Source organism: Vicia villosa, linkage group LG7 (genome assembly GCF_029867415.1).
Source record: "Vicia villosa cultivar HV-30 ecotype Madison, WI linkage group LG7, Vvil1.0, whole genome shotgun sequence".
Lineage (NCBI taxonomy): Eukaryota > Viridiplantae > Streptophyta > Magnoliopsida > Fabales > Fabaceae > Vicia > Vicia villosa.
The window spans coordinates 122739868-122755629 of record NC_081186.1 but is presented as its reverse complement, the minus strand read 5'-3'; the positions used below and the strand labels follow the sequence as shown (position 1 = coordinate 122755629).

General features: G+C 36.6%; 1 protein-coding gene across 1 annotated transcript; it reads left to right on the top strand.

The window, feature by feature from the left end:
• The first annotated feature begins 5559 nt into the window (after positions 1-5559).
• On the top strand, positions 5560-12242 carry LOC131620121 (uncharacterized). The gene is made up of 3 exons (XM_058891140.1): positions 5560-5907; positions 6013-6481; positions 11983-12242. Exons 1-3 carry the CDS (start codon positions 5560-5562, stop codon positions 12240-12242), a joined length of 1077 nt encoding a protein of 358 aa, XP_058747123.1.
• Positions 12243-15762: the final 3520 nt, after the last annotated feature.

The following is a 15762-nucleotide window of genomic DNA, read 5'->3' as shown; positions in this document are numbered from 1 at the left end:
CTTTTCAAGTTGTCTGATTGTTGCCGGGTGTAGCTGAAAATGGGCAACATTGACCGGTTGGTTAACAATTGTCATCCGGCCAAGAGGTGCATTTGCTCTTCCATAATCACCTAAAAGCCTTTCCACAGGAGGTGGGTCTTCGGCCATAGTTTCAGGTTCAGAATCTGAATGCTCAGAATGTATTGAATGAGTCTTCTCTGTTTCGGGATCTGAAACTATCAGCGGTTCTTCTTTTGCTTCCAGTTCTCTTTGTTTTGCTTCTCGGCGTCTTGCTCGAAATAATCTTTCTGGTTCTGTGTCAAAAAGAAGTTCAGGTGAGGCCTTACCTCGCATACAAAGATTAGATGAATATTAGTATGAGCAATTCAAATAACAGAAAATAAAATTTTGGTTACAGAGCAACAAAAATTCAATTGAATTATTATTTAACTTATATTTGGCAGTCCCCGACAACGGCGCCAAAAACTTGATCGGAAAAATAGCAAGTGTACTATTTTTACGAAGTAGTAATAAAAGGTTAAAAACCAAGTATCGATCTCGAGGACTGCGTTGGAATATAAGTTTTATAATTATTCAATTAAATAAAAAGTCAACTGGTGTTTTTGATTGAGTTATAATTTCTAAATAAAAATAGCAGAAAGTAAATTTAAGCCTTTTTCACTAATATGAGTAAATGCCAAGGCAAAGTGTGTAATTTGCTCTGTAATAACCCTGAATTCTTATTTGAGATCTTTTCAACAAGTTCATGATATTCAATTACTAAATCTTTAGAGTGTTTTCCCCTAAATCCTTATTGGGCAAACCTTTGGTTTTTCATCTATAAACCTAAGTCCTTAGAGAAAACAGATAAAACCAAGCTTGTTTTCTATCAAGAGTTTTTAGTGACCATAGGGTATCCCTAGTCCTATGTGATATCTACTATGGTTCAATTTAATACAAACCTTAACAATTGCGAGCCGGCAAATTGTTAATCATAGAACAATCTTTATTGGTCCGATAAAGAAGGCATTAAAAATAGTATAAAATCGAATTGAATAACATAAACATGAAGTCGATCAAATCAGAATATCAAAGTTATTACAAACCAAATCAGGGACACCCCCCTAGCATTGGGGGGTTTAGCTACTCATATTGTTCAAAAGAAATTCAAAAGTATCAAAGTTAAACATTACAGATAATTGGGGAATTTGTGATCTTCAATTGCTCTTGCTCATGAATGATCTCTCTTCTCCAATAATCTCATACGTTGCTCTGCTTCAGATTCAATTCCTTTGGTTGTGTAAAAGATACCCCTTCTCTTCTCAATCCTCCACTATATATTGCAAACCCTTCTTTTTAAGTCAGAAAGTACCAAAACGCCCTTCTGGATCACTTTTTGAGTGAAAATCATAAAAACATGAAAATCTGCGTAACAAGCCAACACGGGTCGTGTTAGGCAACACGGGTGCCCGTGTTGGTCCTCTGGATCTCTTAAAAAACAAACTTGTGCTCAGTAGAAGCAACACGGGTCGTGTTAGGCAACACGGGTGCCCGTGTTGCACCACTGCTTTCCACTTTTCCTTCTTCCTTGCATGCCCAGCAACACGGGTCGTGTTACTCAACACGGGCGCCCGTGTTGCACCACTGATTTTATCTTTTCTTCTTTATCTTGCTCTTTACCTCCGACATTTCTTGCACTGGGTCGCGTGAAGAATCTCCTAGATCTGAAATACCATTAAACAACCAAACCAACGCATAAAAGGGGAAAATAAACTCGAAAACTAACAAACGGATAAAACTTGCAAAAACAAACAAAACTACTTAAACAGCTTAAAAAGACTACACTATGACATTAAGCAGTGCAAAATACCTGGATTATCATCAGGAAAGTGACAAAGACATAGTGAGAATCGTGACCGATCACCTGTTGAAAGTATATTGGAGTACTTTTAGTTTATCGTTTCCACATGGATTGGTGCGATATCACCGCCGTTCTATAGTTTATATTGTTTCGAGTTAAAGTTACTTTAGGTTTGGTTTGGTAAAAGATCATTCACAAGTTTAGTAGCAAAGATAAAAATTAGGAAAGTTCTAAGTTTAAGGAAAAGTATCAAGACTTGATTTAATCGACCTAAATTGTATGTCTTCCTAAGAACATGCGTATGAATTCGTTATCAATCAATACTTCACGTATCGTTCGTCTATATCGTTCGTTTCCGCAACGTTATAGCAAGATTTACCTTATTGTTCAACCAACGATTTCTCAACCGATTGAACAATACAAATAACATTTATAAACCGATACAAAGTGATTATGAACCATTAATTCTATGTCTAGACTTAATGTTTGGTAGATGATAGAGTTAGATCAAGATTGAAATATTGTATTTCACAAACATTTAAACCATAGAAATTCAAGAATAAACAAACTAGATCATCTATATTGATTAGTAACTTGTTCATACACAATATTCATAAGAAACACATACAAAAGGTAAGGAAGATTACATCAAAGCCTTGACACCAAAAGTGTTTAGCTATCCATTGACATGGTAGCTTGCACAAGAAGGAAGGGAGGAAGAATAGCAAGCATCAACGGTGATTTCTTGATGATCAATGCTCCGATTCTTTGATTCTATGTTGAAATACTGAAATTAGGTTTCTTGGCTCTCAAAATGGTGTAACTACACAAAATTTCTGTTCTGTTCCTTAAATAGAAAAACAGAAAAACACAGACCGCGCTTAGCGCCATGAAGCCGGCTAAGCGTGCTATACCAAAAAAGCTAAATCGCCCAACCGCGCTAAGCGGGCTCTAGACCGGGCTTAGCGTAGAAGTTTCTGCCTAAACTTCTATCTTTTCCTCAAAACTGCGCTTAGCGCGCTACTACCGTGCTTAGCGCGGTACCTTTTTTCCAGATTTCCTAGCTTTTGGTCTTGAAATGTCTTCTAATCGTTTTCCATGGTTCAAACTTCCATCTATCCAACAAAACTACAAATCTCAATAAAAATTGCATAGACAAGAACTATTCGACGATAAAATAAATATACGAATATATATACCAAATGAAAATGAAATAACTAATACTTTGCACAAAAAGACTTGAAAGTTACCAAAAATTACCCTAAATATTAACACAATTTGGTAGCTAACAAAACCCACCTTAGTATTCAGTAAAATTGGCATGGGCCACACACAGTCTCTTAAGTTCTGATAGACAATCATTGATCCGCAATTATGGGAGTTACCTCAAGCGTTGGCAATCTAGATGCCATAGCGAAGATGTGAGTTGGTATGAAGGAGTTGTGGTGTCATAATGAAACTCTGCAGAATAGCATGCAGAACCTACATCAACAAAAACAACAACTAGATGGGGACATATAGGAGGGTATAGAGGCCTTAGAACCTCACCCCTTTTCTGAAGAAATCTAGGAAGCGTCGGTCTTATAAAACTTTAAGCTCCCATCACATAGGGGTGGGAATAGGCTAGGCTAGGCTAGGCTTTATAAGGCCTGAGCCTGGCCTACGATAAACTTATAAGGCCTGAGTTTGGCCTATGGCCTACTATAGGCTCGTTTTTTCAGCCTGGCCTGAAAGCCTATTTAAAAGTCTCCTTCTTATTAATGTTTTCAATTAATTCATATTACTTAAGAAGCCTTATAGGTCGCATATATATGAACATTTAGACCGACCTATTTAGCATTTTTTTTCTAATATATATGCATATATAGACCAATCTACTTAACACTTTTTCTAATATATATGCATATATAGGCCAACCAATTTAGACTAATTTTAATATATATATATATATATATATATATATATATATATATGAAAATATAGGCCGGCCTACAAGGCTTTATAGGCTTTTTTTAATAGTCTAGGCCTGGCCTATTTTATTAAATAGGATTTTAAAAAAGCCCAAGCCTGGACTTTTTATCAAATAGGCCTAGCCTGGCCTGGCCTTAAGTAGGCTAGGCTATAGGCCCCTGTAGGCTGGCCTGGCCTATTCCCACCCCTATCACAGGTAGATTTCAAAATAAAGAATGACCCACTATAACTCATTACTACCATTAACACCTAGTTTGAGATCGTAGGTGCGGACGAATATCTCAAATGTAAGCTCTTCTCAGGCACACTAAAAGACGGCGCCTTATACTGGTTCATGATTCTCCCTATGTTCTCCATTACCAACTACAAAGAATTTTCTAAAAATTTAGTCCACCAAGTCTCGGCAAAAAATCATAGCAAGGTGTCAACCACGATCTTGTTCAATGTACACCAAGGATACTCCGAATATTTGGGGAAATATCTTTCACGCTTTTTGGATATGTTCGTTATAGTTCCAGAAGATTCAAGGAATATTATGTAATCCTATGTGACGTTAAATTTAAGGATAAAAGATTTTATCTGTCTTCAACATATTTGGTCGGTTTCTAAATTTGGAGAAGATTTAGGAAACTAATATTTGAAGAAGCCCTATCTTCATGGAGAAGATTGTGGAAGACTTTCTGGATTACCCTGCAGCGATTTGAAGTCCAAATCCAGTCTAGAAGATTGTTATATATAGAAAGCATCAAACTTATTATTTTGTGGGAACTTACATTGTAGTTTGTGTTAGGGTTTGTGCAGTCTTGTCTATTGTGAACCACTCCTATATCACATTGATAGAAGAGTTTGGTGTTATCATCGAGTTGTAAGTTTTGTCTTCATTCATAAGCTTTTAAGCATTGAATGACTATGTTTTAGATGTGAGTCTTCTAATATTTGTAATTGTATTGAGGGGGATTTAAGGTGGGCCTCATACCTAGGTGACTCTTACGTAGAAGTTAGCACGGGTAGTGATTAAGTGAGAAGTCAGTAAATAGGAGGGTTTTTACGTGTGAACCGGAGGTTATTTGCATGGTACTTTGAATTGATACTATCATAGTGGACTTATCCCCGGCTTGGCAGCCCCTAGAGTAGGTAATATTGATACCGAATTGGGTGAATAATTAATTGTGTTCTTTAAAGTTTCCGCACTTTTATACCTTGTCATTGTGTGTGTTTGGAAAACGGTGTCTTGGCATCCTTTTAGAACATCTTTAATCTGAACCCCAGAATTTCAATTGGTATCAGAGCAAGCATCCTGCTCTGACTCTAGGTGAGATTAAGGGAAGATACTTTCTGGTACAATGGACAAGGAATGAGGAGGGTTCTTGAATAGGCCACCTATTCTTGATGGAATCAACTATGAATATTGGAAAGCTAGCATGGTGGCTTTCATTAAGTCTATAAAGGGCAAGTCCTGGAGACCAATTATCAAGGGTTGGAGTCCTCCTGAGGTTAAAGACAAATACAACAATGTTACTGTCAAGGAGGAGGCGGACTAGGATGAAAAAGATGATGCAGACGCCATGGGAAACTCCAAAGCATTGAGTTCCATATTCAATGGTGTGGACAAGAACATCTTCAGACTGATCAGTGGTTGTACAATTGCCAAAGAAGCTTGGGAAATCCTAAAGACTGCATATGAAGGAACCTCCAAGGTAAAGATGTCAAGGCTTTAACTTCTTACCACTAAGTTTGAAAACTTGAGAATGAAAGAAGATGAGAGTATTCATGACTTTCACATGAATATTTTGGATATTACCAATGCCTCTGGTGCACTTGGAGAGAAGATATCTGATGCCAAGATGGTTAGAAAAATTCTCAAATATCTACCTAAGGGGTTTGACATGAAGGTCATTACTATTGAGAAAACCCAAGATATAAACACCATGAAGGTTGATGATCTTATGGGATCCTTTCAAACCTTTGAGATGAGACTTGGTGAAAAGTGTGAAAAGAAGAATTACTTAGCATTTGTGTCCAATGCTGAGAGTTTAGAAGACAAAAGTGAAGATCTATCAGAAGATCTTGTGCTACTCGGTAGACAATTCAAGAAGGTGTTTAAGAAGATAGACTGGAAGTCAAGACCAAATGTCAAGAACAAGTCTCCTGACATCGCCAAAAATCAAGATGCTGATAAAAGATACAAGATTGAAGAATAGGTCTATCAAGGAAAAGGAGTCCAGTGCCACGAGTGTGAGGGATATGGTCACATAAAAGCTGAATGTCCTACATATCTCAAGAGGCATAGTAAGGGGCAGACTGTGTCATGGTCAGAAGATGAGTCTGAAAGTGACACTGAAACTGCCAAACATGTCATTACCCTATCTGGAGTATGCGATGAAGAATCAGATAGTGAAGAGTTGACATTTGACAATATTTCCAAAGCATATAAGGAATTATGCCTCAAAAGTATTAAAGTTGATAAACACGTTGAAGATCAAAAGAGGATTATTGCTCAGCTCCATAATGAGAAGGTGAAGCAGCGGTCTATCATCTCAGAGCTGAAAGGAGAGGTTACATTGCTCAACTCTAAATTGGACAACATGACTAGGTCTGTTAGAATGCTCAACAATAGGTCAAATGTGCTAGATAAGATTCTTCAAATTGGGAAGAATGTTGGTAACAACTGTAAGTTTAAGAGTGCGCCTAAGAGGGGGGGTGAATTAGGACTTTGAAAATTTATCCGGTTTTATGAGAATGCTTGTACTTATTTTTCTGGTTAAGTGTTTGAAGGTTCTTGAATAGCTCTTTTCTTTTCTTGATAATAGTGATGGAAGCGGTAAAATGCGGAAAAGTAAAGAACACAACGATATATACTGGTTCCCCTCACAATCCGAGAGTACTCCAGTCCCCTTTCAAACACGAAAGAGATTTTACTATTGTTAGATCTTTGTACAAGCCTATACTAAGACTCCTCCTACAATCTTCTAACAAAACCACCAAGAACAATCCTCTTGGATTTCAATAAGTCCTTAAGAGAACACCCTCCCTAAGGATACCTCTTGTTTCCAAAACTATGGACAACAAGGTTACAACTACCAAGAACAATCCTCTTGGATTTACCAACTTGATTATGAGAACAATCCTCTCACTAATCAAAGACTCTTGCTTCCAACAATCCTGGATAGCAAATCAATAATAACAAAATATATCTTGAGTAGAAGTTTTGATACAATGAATCAATCACTTGATTGATCTTCCCTTTCAAGTAAACAAATCTTTTAATGTAACACAAGTGTTTATGAATGGTATGAAATGTTTCTTTGCAATATTAAAAGAAAATATATGCAAGAGGTTTCAATGAAATTTGAAGTATATGACACTTGGTGTTTATATGAAGATTACTTGATGTATAAGATTTGTATGAATTTTTGAATGAAAGAGGTGATTTGATAAATCTGAAATTCTGTGTTTTATAGCCTCTAAAACACCCCTACAAAAGATCATAATCCATGGAAGGTTGCAAATACAAAGGGTGAAGAGGTATGACATAAAAGCTGTTGGAAAAGATATAATTTTTCAAACTGCGCACAGAGGAACCGGTTCCCAAAATATGGAACCCGGGTTCCCTAACCCAACGTTAACAAGATTTTCAAATTTTGAACTGGGGAACCGGTTCCCAAAAACTGGAACTCGGTTCCTGACTCTTTTAGCGTACATAAAAGTTGGCAGAAGTCTTGGGGAACCGGTTCCTCCAATTTGGAACCCGGTTCCTAAGAAAGAAAAACTCAAAATCCTTTATGGAAAGGTTTGAAATGATTCTAGGATGTATGTAAGATTTATAGATGATGTATATATGTTTGAAAACACTTGTTATGCATTAATAGACTTGCTTTGCCATAAATCTTAATACCTTAGATCAACCAAGCTTGAAACCATTGAGGAAATCTTGAATCTTGTTTCTTTTAAAAATACTTGATCCATTGCTTATTTGATCTTTTTGCTCATCCTTTATTGATGCATACTTATGATAGTTGTCTTCATCAAAACATAGTGTTGTAGAAGCTTGCCTTCACATTCTCCCCCTTTTTGATGATGACAACATTTGAAATATGAAGTGTAATGCTCTTATGTGAATGCTCCCCCTAAATTTGATAACTCCCCCTTGATCAAAGCTCTCCCTTGATTTATAGAGAATATTATTTCTTTGTGGCTGCAAATGTTAGAGACAAGCAAGCATACACATATACACAAATATCTTCTCCCCCTTTGTCATTATCAAAAAGGATGGGAAAAAGATAAATTATTATAAAATATGAACACAATTAATTCTTTACCTATGAGTTTTACCTCATGAATGACTTCATCAAACATTCATCTTTGATGAATATTATTTTGAAGCCTTTGTCACAAAGTTGGCTTTTTCTTAGAAGATTTTGCTTTAGTCTTTCAACATAAAGTAAGTCTTCAATTGATGTGAAATTTAGTACTTCAACTTTGACAATGCCAAGAATTCTTCCTTTAAGTTATTCTCCATATGTGAAATCACCCTTGGACTTTATAACTAGATTTGAAAGTTAGTTTAAGTCTTCTATCAAATGCTTAAAAACCACCACTTGTCAAAAACACCATAGAATTTAAGTGGTCCTCAAGCAAACCTACAAAACAAATTATGTTTGATTTGGTACCCAATGTGCTTTGGGTCCATCATAGTTAGTTCCTTTCTTCACCCATACATAATGTCCACTAGGAACACTAAAGTTCCTTACATAACAAGCATTGGGTGTGTGACCAATAATACCACAATAAAAACAAGTAGGTTCAAAGTTGCTTTTATATCTAGGAACATATGGTTTCTTTTTAGGAAACCTTTTAGGATGATGATGAACCTTTTGTGCCTTATCCAATTTGTTGAATTGTTCACTTGCCTTCACAAAGATAGTTTTACTAGTACTTGGTTTAGACTTTGCATATCCAAGACCACTTTTATCATTAGGGAATCTTTGTTGCCTAAGGACACCTTCCAACCCAATTTGTCCTTTTTCATACCTTTCAAGGACTCTCTTTAATTGAACAATTTCAAAAGAAAATGATTCACAATTCTTGCATGCAACACTATCTTCTTGAACACTAATCATTTTTTCTTTGTCATCTTTTTCTTCTATTATCTTAACCTTCTCTTCTAAAGATGATATTATTTTCTTTTGAGATGAGATAGTTTTATAGAGAATTTTGCACTCATTTAACAATTCATTTATAGCCTCTTGAACATCATTATCAAAAAGAGAAAATTCATTACTAACCTCATTGTCTTCATCATCAGAATGGTGTGTTGCTACCAATGCAAGATTCGCATGTTCTTCATCTGAAGATGAACTTATTTCATTGTCATCCCATGCTACATATGCTTTCTTTGATTTTTTATCCTTATTTTTCTTGAAGTATTTGTTCTTCTTTTCAAGTTTAGGGCATTCACTTTTGACATGTCCTCTTTCTCCACATTCAAAGCATTTAATCTTCCTTGTTGGTACTTCATCTTTAATGATCTCCTTTTTCTTTTCTTTTCTTAGAAATTTTTCAAACTTTTTGATAAACTCATTATCTTCTTCACTAGTGGATTCATCCTCTTGATTGCTATCATGATGCTTGACTCTTGTCTTCAAGGCAATATCTTTTGAATCTTTCATTTGAATTTCATGCGTTTCAAGTCTTCCGAGTTCTGTTTCATATTCTTGAAGTTTACCGAACAAGGTTGCGGAAGTCATCTTTGATAGATTCTTTTTCTCGGATATCGCCGTTACTTTCGGTTGCCATTCTCTTGTTAAAGATCTGAGCACCTTTAAATTTAGTTCTTCGGTAGGGAGAGTCTTACCGAGTGCCTTCAAGTGATTTGTCAAATGAACGAATCGTTTTTGCAATTCGAGAATAGTTTCTCTGGGCTTCATTCTAAATAGTTCGTACTCTTGGCTTAAGGTATTCAATCTTGATCTTTTAACTTCAGCGGTACCTTCATGAGTTTCTACAAGAGTATCCCAAATTTCCTTTGATGTTGTACATGTTGATATTCGGAAGAATTCATCCATACTAAGAGCACCATGAAGAAGACTGATCGCCTTTTTGTCAGCAAGAACTTTCCTTCTATCATCATCGTTCCATGAAACTTTAAGCTTTGTTGATTCAACACCATCGACGATAGTTGTAGGAACAAAGGGACCATTTCGGACTGCTTCCCATACTTCTTCTCCTTTTGCTTCTAAATGAGCCTTCATTTGGATTTTCCAAAAGTCAAAGTATTCACCACAAAATAATGGAGGCTTGTTGTTACTACCACCATCTCTAAAAACTGGATTCTGATTTGCGGAAGCCATTCTGGATCTTTAGGAACAAGTTACCTATAACTTGCTCTGATGCCAATTGTAAGTTTAAGAGTGCGCCTAAGAGGGGGGGTGAATTAGGACTTTGAAAATTTATCCGGTTTTATGAGAATGCTTGTACTTATTTTTCTGGTTAAGTGTTTGAAGGTTCTTGAATAGCTCTTTTCTTTTCTTGATAATAGTGATGGAAGCGGTAAAATGCGGAAAAGTAAAGAACACAACGATATATACTGGTTCCCCTCACAATCCGAGAGTACTCCAGTCCCCTTTCAAACACGAAAGAGATTTTACTATTGTTAGATCTTTGTACAAGCCTATACTAAGACTCCTCCTACAATCTTCTAACAAAACCACCAAGAACAATCCTCTTGGATTTCAATAAGTCCTTAAGAGAACACCCTCCCTAAGGATACCTCTTGTTTCCAAAACTATGGACAACAAGGTTACAACTACCAAGAACAATCCTCTTGGATTTACCAACTTGATTATGAGAACAATCCTCTCACTAATCAAAGACTCTTGCTTCCAACAATCCTGGATAGCAAATCAATAATAACAAAATATATCTTGAGTAGAAGTTTTGATACAATGAATCAATCACTTGATTGATCTTCCCTTTCAAGTAAACAAATCTTTTAATGTAACACAAGTGTTTATGAATGGTATGAAATGTTTCTTTGCAATATTAAAAGAAAATATATGCAAGAGGTTTCAATGAAATTTGAAGTATATGACACTTGGTGTTTATATGAAGATTACTTGATGTATAAGATTTGTATGAATTTTTGAATGAAAGAGGTGATTTGATAAATCTGAAATTCTGTGTTTTATAGCCTCTAAAACACCCCTACAAAAGATCATAATCCATGGAAGGTTGCAAATACAAAGGGTGAAGAGGTATGACATAAAAGCTGTTGGAAAAGATATAATTTTTCAAACTGCGCACAGAGGAACCGGTTCCCAAAATATGGAACCCGGGTTCCCTAACCCAACGTTAACAAGATTTTCAAATTTTGAACTGGGGAACCGGTTCCCAAAAACTGGAACTCGGTTCCTGACTCTTTTAGCGTACATAAAAGTTGGCAGAAGTCTTGGGGAACCGGTTCCTCCAATTTGGAACCCGGTTCCTAAGAAAGAAAAACTCAAAATCCTTTATGGAAAGGTTTGAAATGATTCTAGGATGTATGTAAGATTTATAGATGATGTATATATGTTTGAAAACACTTGTTATGCATTAATAGACTTGCTTTGCCATAAATCTTAATACCTTAGATCAACCAAGCTTGAAACCATTGAGGAAATCTTGAATCTTGTTTCTTTTAAAAATACTTGATCCATTGCTTATTTGATCTTTTTGCTCATCCTTTATTGATGCATACTTATGATAGTTGTCTTCATCAAAACATAGTGTTGTAGAAGCTTGCCTTCACAACAACAAAAGGATTCTATACTCATCAAGGAAAGGCCAAAAATAAAGTAGCAAAAGTAAAGTTTATTCCTGCTAAAGGAAAATAGAAGATGTCTGATCAAAGGCCTCAAAATCCTCAAAAACAACAAAAGAAGAATCAAAGGTGTTACTACTGTGGAAGGTTAGGTCACATAAAAGTCGTCTGCTACATGCTGCATGGATATCCCAAGGTTGTTTCACATCCTAGAAAGGAACAAACTGGTGGTAAACCTAAGAAGAAGTGGACTCTCAAAAGGTTTTGATTGCACTCATAACTCACACTTCTCTCAGAGCATATACTAAAGAAGAATGGTATTTTGATAGTGGGTGTTCTAAACACGTGACTAGCATGCAAAAGTTCTTGGTAGATATCAAGCCTCGTTCTACCAGTTATGTCACTTTTGGAGATGGATCAAAATGTGAAATAAAAGGTGTTGGTAAGCTAGACCATGCAGGACAACCTGGTCTTGACAATTTTTTGCTTGTTAAAGGGCTAATTGCGAATTTGATTAGCATTAGTCAACTATGTGATCAAGGTCTCAAAGTTAACTTTAACCAGTCTGAATGTGTTGTGACAAACGGGGAAGGTGGAGTTGTCATGAAGGGAACCAGATCCAAAGATAACTAATATCTATGGAGTCCTCGAGAAACTGAATGCTTCTCAACTTGTTTAATGCCAAATGAGGATGAAGCTAAGGTATGGCATCAAAAGCTTGTACATCTCCATCTGAAAGCTACGAAGAAGGTCATATCCAGTGAAGCTGTCAGAGGCATTCCCAAATTGAAGATTGATGAATAAAATATATATGGTGAATGTAAAATTGGGAAACAAACAAGGATGTCCCATAAGAAGTTTCAACATATGACTACCACGTCTAAGGTTCTTGAGTTATTTCACATGGACTTAATGGAACCTATGCAGGTTGAAAGTCTTGGAGGAAAGAAATATGCCTATGTTGTTGCAGATGATTTCTCTAGAATCACCTAGGTGAGCTTCATCAGAGAAAAGTTTTATGTCTTTGAAGTCTTTAAAGAACTGTGTCAAAAACTTCAAAGAGAGAAATGGTGCAATGTGGTCAGAATCAGAAGTGACCATGGGAAGGAATTTGAGAACATCAAATTTGAAGAGTTCTATTCTACTGAAGGGATAAGTCATAAGTTCTCATCACTTATCACTCCTCAATAAAATGGGTGGTAGAACGAAAAAATAGGACTATCTAAGAGTGTGCAAGGGTCACGCTTCACGCTAAGAAATTCCCATATTACTTCTAGACTGAAGCTATGAATACTGCATGTTATATCCACAATAGAGTGACCATCAGATCTGGAACATCAGTTACTCTCTATGAATTATGGAAAGGGAAGAAGCCAACAGTGAAATACTTCCATGTGTTTGGGAGCAAATGCTACATTTTGGCTGATCGTGATCAGAGGAGGAAAATGGATCCTAAAAGTGATGAGGATATATTTCTAGGGTACTCTATCAATAGTAGGGCATACAGAGTGTTCAACACAAGAACAAAGGTGATGATGGAGTCAATAAATGTTGCGGTTGATGACTCCCCTAAAGAAGATGTTGTCACAGATGATGTTGGAACATTATTCCCTATGGATGATTCTGAAACATTTGTTCCTATTGAGAATGTTGAAACATCTCTTCCTCTGGATGTTACTGTTACTAACTCGAGTGACAATGGAGAATTAGCATACACTGAGAGAGTTGATAAAGGATCCTCTATCAAGATTCAGAAAGATCATCCTAATGAGCTAATCATCGGAGATCTAAATAAAGGGGTAACCACCAGGTCAAGAGAAGTTGTGTCAAACTCCTGCTCTGTGTCAAAATTTGAATCAAAGAATGTCAAGAAGCTTTAACTGATGAGTCCTCGATTAATGCTATGCAAGATGAACTTGAATAGTTAAGGAGGAATGAGGTTTAGGACCTAGTTCCAAGACCTGAAGGAACTAATGTCATTGGAACAAAATGGGTGTACAAGAACAAGTCAGATTAACAAGGTGTTGTTACCAAAAACAAAGTTACACTTGTTGCTCAGGGGTATACAAAGATTGAAGGAGTGAACTTTGATGAAACTTTTGCACCTGTAGCTTGCCTAGAATCTATTAGGTTACTACTAAGGGTAGCATGTTAGAACAAGATTTGTTCTGATCAATATTCTTAGTTTTGATGATAACAAGGATATGAATTTTGTGTGAGATAATGTGGTACTCTAATACGTTGCAATTTCCCTTTCAGGAAATATATATAAAGAGTATGCACAAATCAGCGCTCAGAAGCTTTGTCTCGGAAGGTTCAGCATGCAACATCAGAACATGGTCTGGCAAGACATCAGAAGATGGTCAAGGCAGAATCAGAACATGGGTCTACGGAAGCATCAGAAGAACTTGAGATCAGAAGCAGAAGCACTGAAGTTCTGATGGTATCACGCTCAGAAGCACTTCAAGGTCAGAAGACAAGAAGATGCTTTGCACCAAGCTGTTTGACTCTGATGATATTCAAATATTATATTCAAACATCAGATCAGAAGAAAGTACAAGTGGCAGGCTACGCTGACTGACAAAAGGAACGTTGGAAGCTATTAAAGGCAACGTCAGTAGACACAGCGTGAACAAGGCTCGAGGTAGTTGACAAAAGCGTGAAACATTAAATGCAAAGCTGTACGGAATACGCAAAGCATTAAATGCACTCCACGGTCATCTTCTCAAACGCCTATAAATATGAAGTTCTGATGAGAAGCAAGTTTTAACAACTCTGAACCATATTAACTTGCTGAAACGCTGTTCAAATTCAAAGCTCAGAAACTTCATCTTCATCAAAGCTCACTACATTGCTGTTGTAATATATTAGTGAGATTAAGCTTAAACGTTAAGAGAAATATCACTGTTGTGATTATAGCTTTTTAAGAAGCATTTGTAAAACTCTTATTTGATTACATTAATTTGTAAGTAACTAGAGTGATCAAGTGTTGATCAGGATACTCTAGGAAGTCTTAGCTTGTGTCTAAGCAGTTGTAATTAGAGTGATCAAGTGTTGATCAGGATACTCTAGGAAGTCTTAGCTTGTGTCTAAGCAGTTGTAATTAGAGTGATCACGTGGTTGTCAGGATACTCTAAGAAAGTCTTAGCTTGTGTCTAAGTATTTGTTCCTGGAGTGATCAGGTTGTGATCAGGATACTCTAGAAGACTTAGTCGTGGGCTAAGTGGAAAACCATTGTAATCTGTTGCGATTAGTGGATTAAATCCTCAGGTGAGGTAAATCACTCAGCGGGGGTGGACTGGAGTAGTTTAGTTAACAACGAACCAGGATAAAAATAACTGTGCATATTGTTTTTATCGTTCAAGTTTTTTTTTTTGACTACACTTATTCAAACCCCCCCTTTCTAAGTGTTTTTCTATCCTTCAATTGGCATCAGAGCGCCGGTTCTAAGGTGCAAGCACTTAACCGTGTTTAGAAAAGATTCAGGAAGAGAAAAACGCTTCAGTAAAAGATGGCTGGTGAAATTCCAACAAATCCAGCTGCATCTACATCTGGCTCTGCTGAGCAATACAATGGTAACAATGGTTATACTAGACCACCAATATTCGATGGTGAAAACTTTGAATATTGGAAAGATAAACTGGAAAGTTACTTTCTTGGTCTGGATGCTGATCTATGGGATCTTCTGTTGGATGGTTACAAACATCCTGTTAAAGCTACTGGTGTAAGGCTCACGAGAAGCGAAATGAATGATGATCAAAAGAAAGATTTCAAGAATCATCACAAATGCAGGACTATTTTGCTGAATGCTATCTCTCATGCTGAGTATGAGAAGATATCTAACAGGGAAACGGCCCATGACATATATGAGTCCTTGAAGATGACTCATGAAGGAAATGCTCAAGTCAAGGAGACCAAAGCTCTTGCACTAATCCAGAAGTATGAAGCCTTCAAGATGGAGGATGACGAAGACATTAAAAAGATGTTTTCAAGATTTCAAACTCTGACTGCTGGATTGAGAGTTCTTGACAAAGGCTACACCAAGGCTGATCATGTAAAGAAGATCATCAGAAGTTTGCCCAGAAGATGGGGCCCAATGGTGACTGCATTCAAGATTGCGAAGAATCTGAATGAAGTTTCTTTGGAAGAGCTT

What these genes read in the sequence shown, in the direction of transcription:
- LOC131620121 (XM_058891140.1), top strand. Translation starts at nt 5,560, where the DNA reads ATGAAAGAAGATGAGAGTATTCATGACTTTCACATGAATATTTTGGAT. An exon ending in TCGGTAGACAATTCAAGAAG is followed by an intron (nt 5,908 to 6,012) that starts GTGTTTAAGAAG and finishes ATTGAAGAATAG; the next exon opens with GTCTATCAAGGAAAAGGAGT. An exon ending in GAAGAATGTTGGTAACAACT is followed by an intron (nt 6,482 to 11,982) that starts GTAAGTTTAAGA and finishes AGTTCTTGGTAG; the next exon opens with ATATCAAGCCTCGTTCTACC.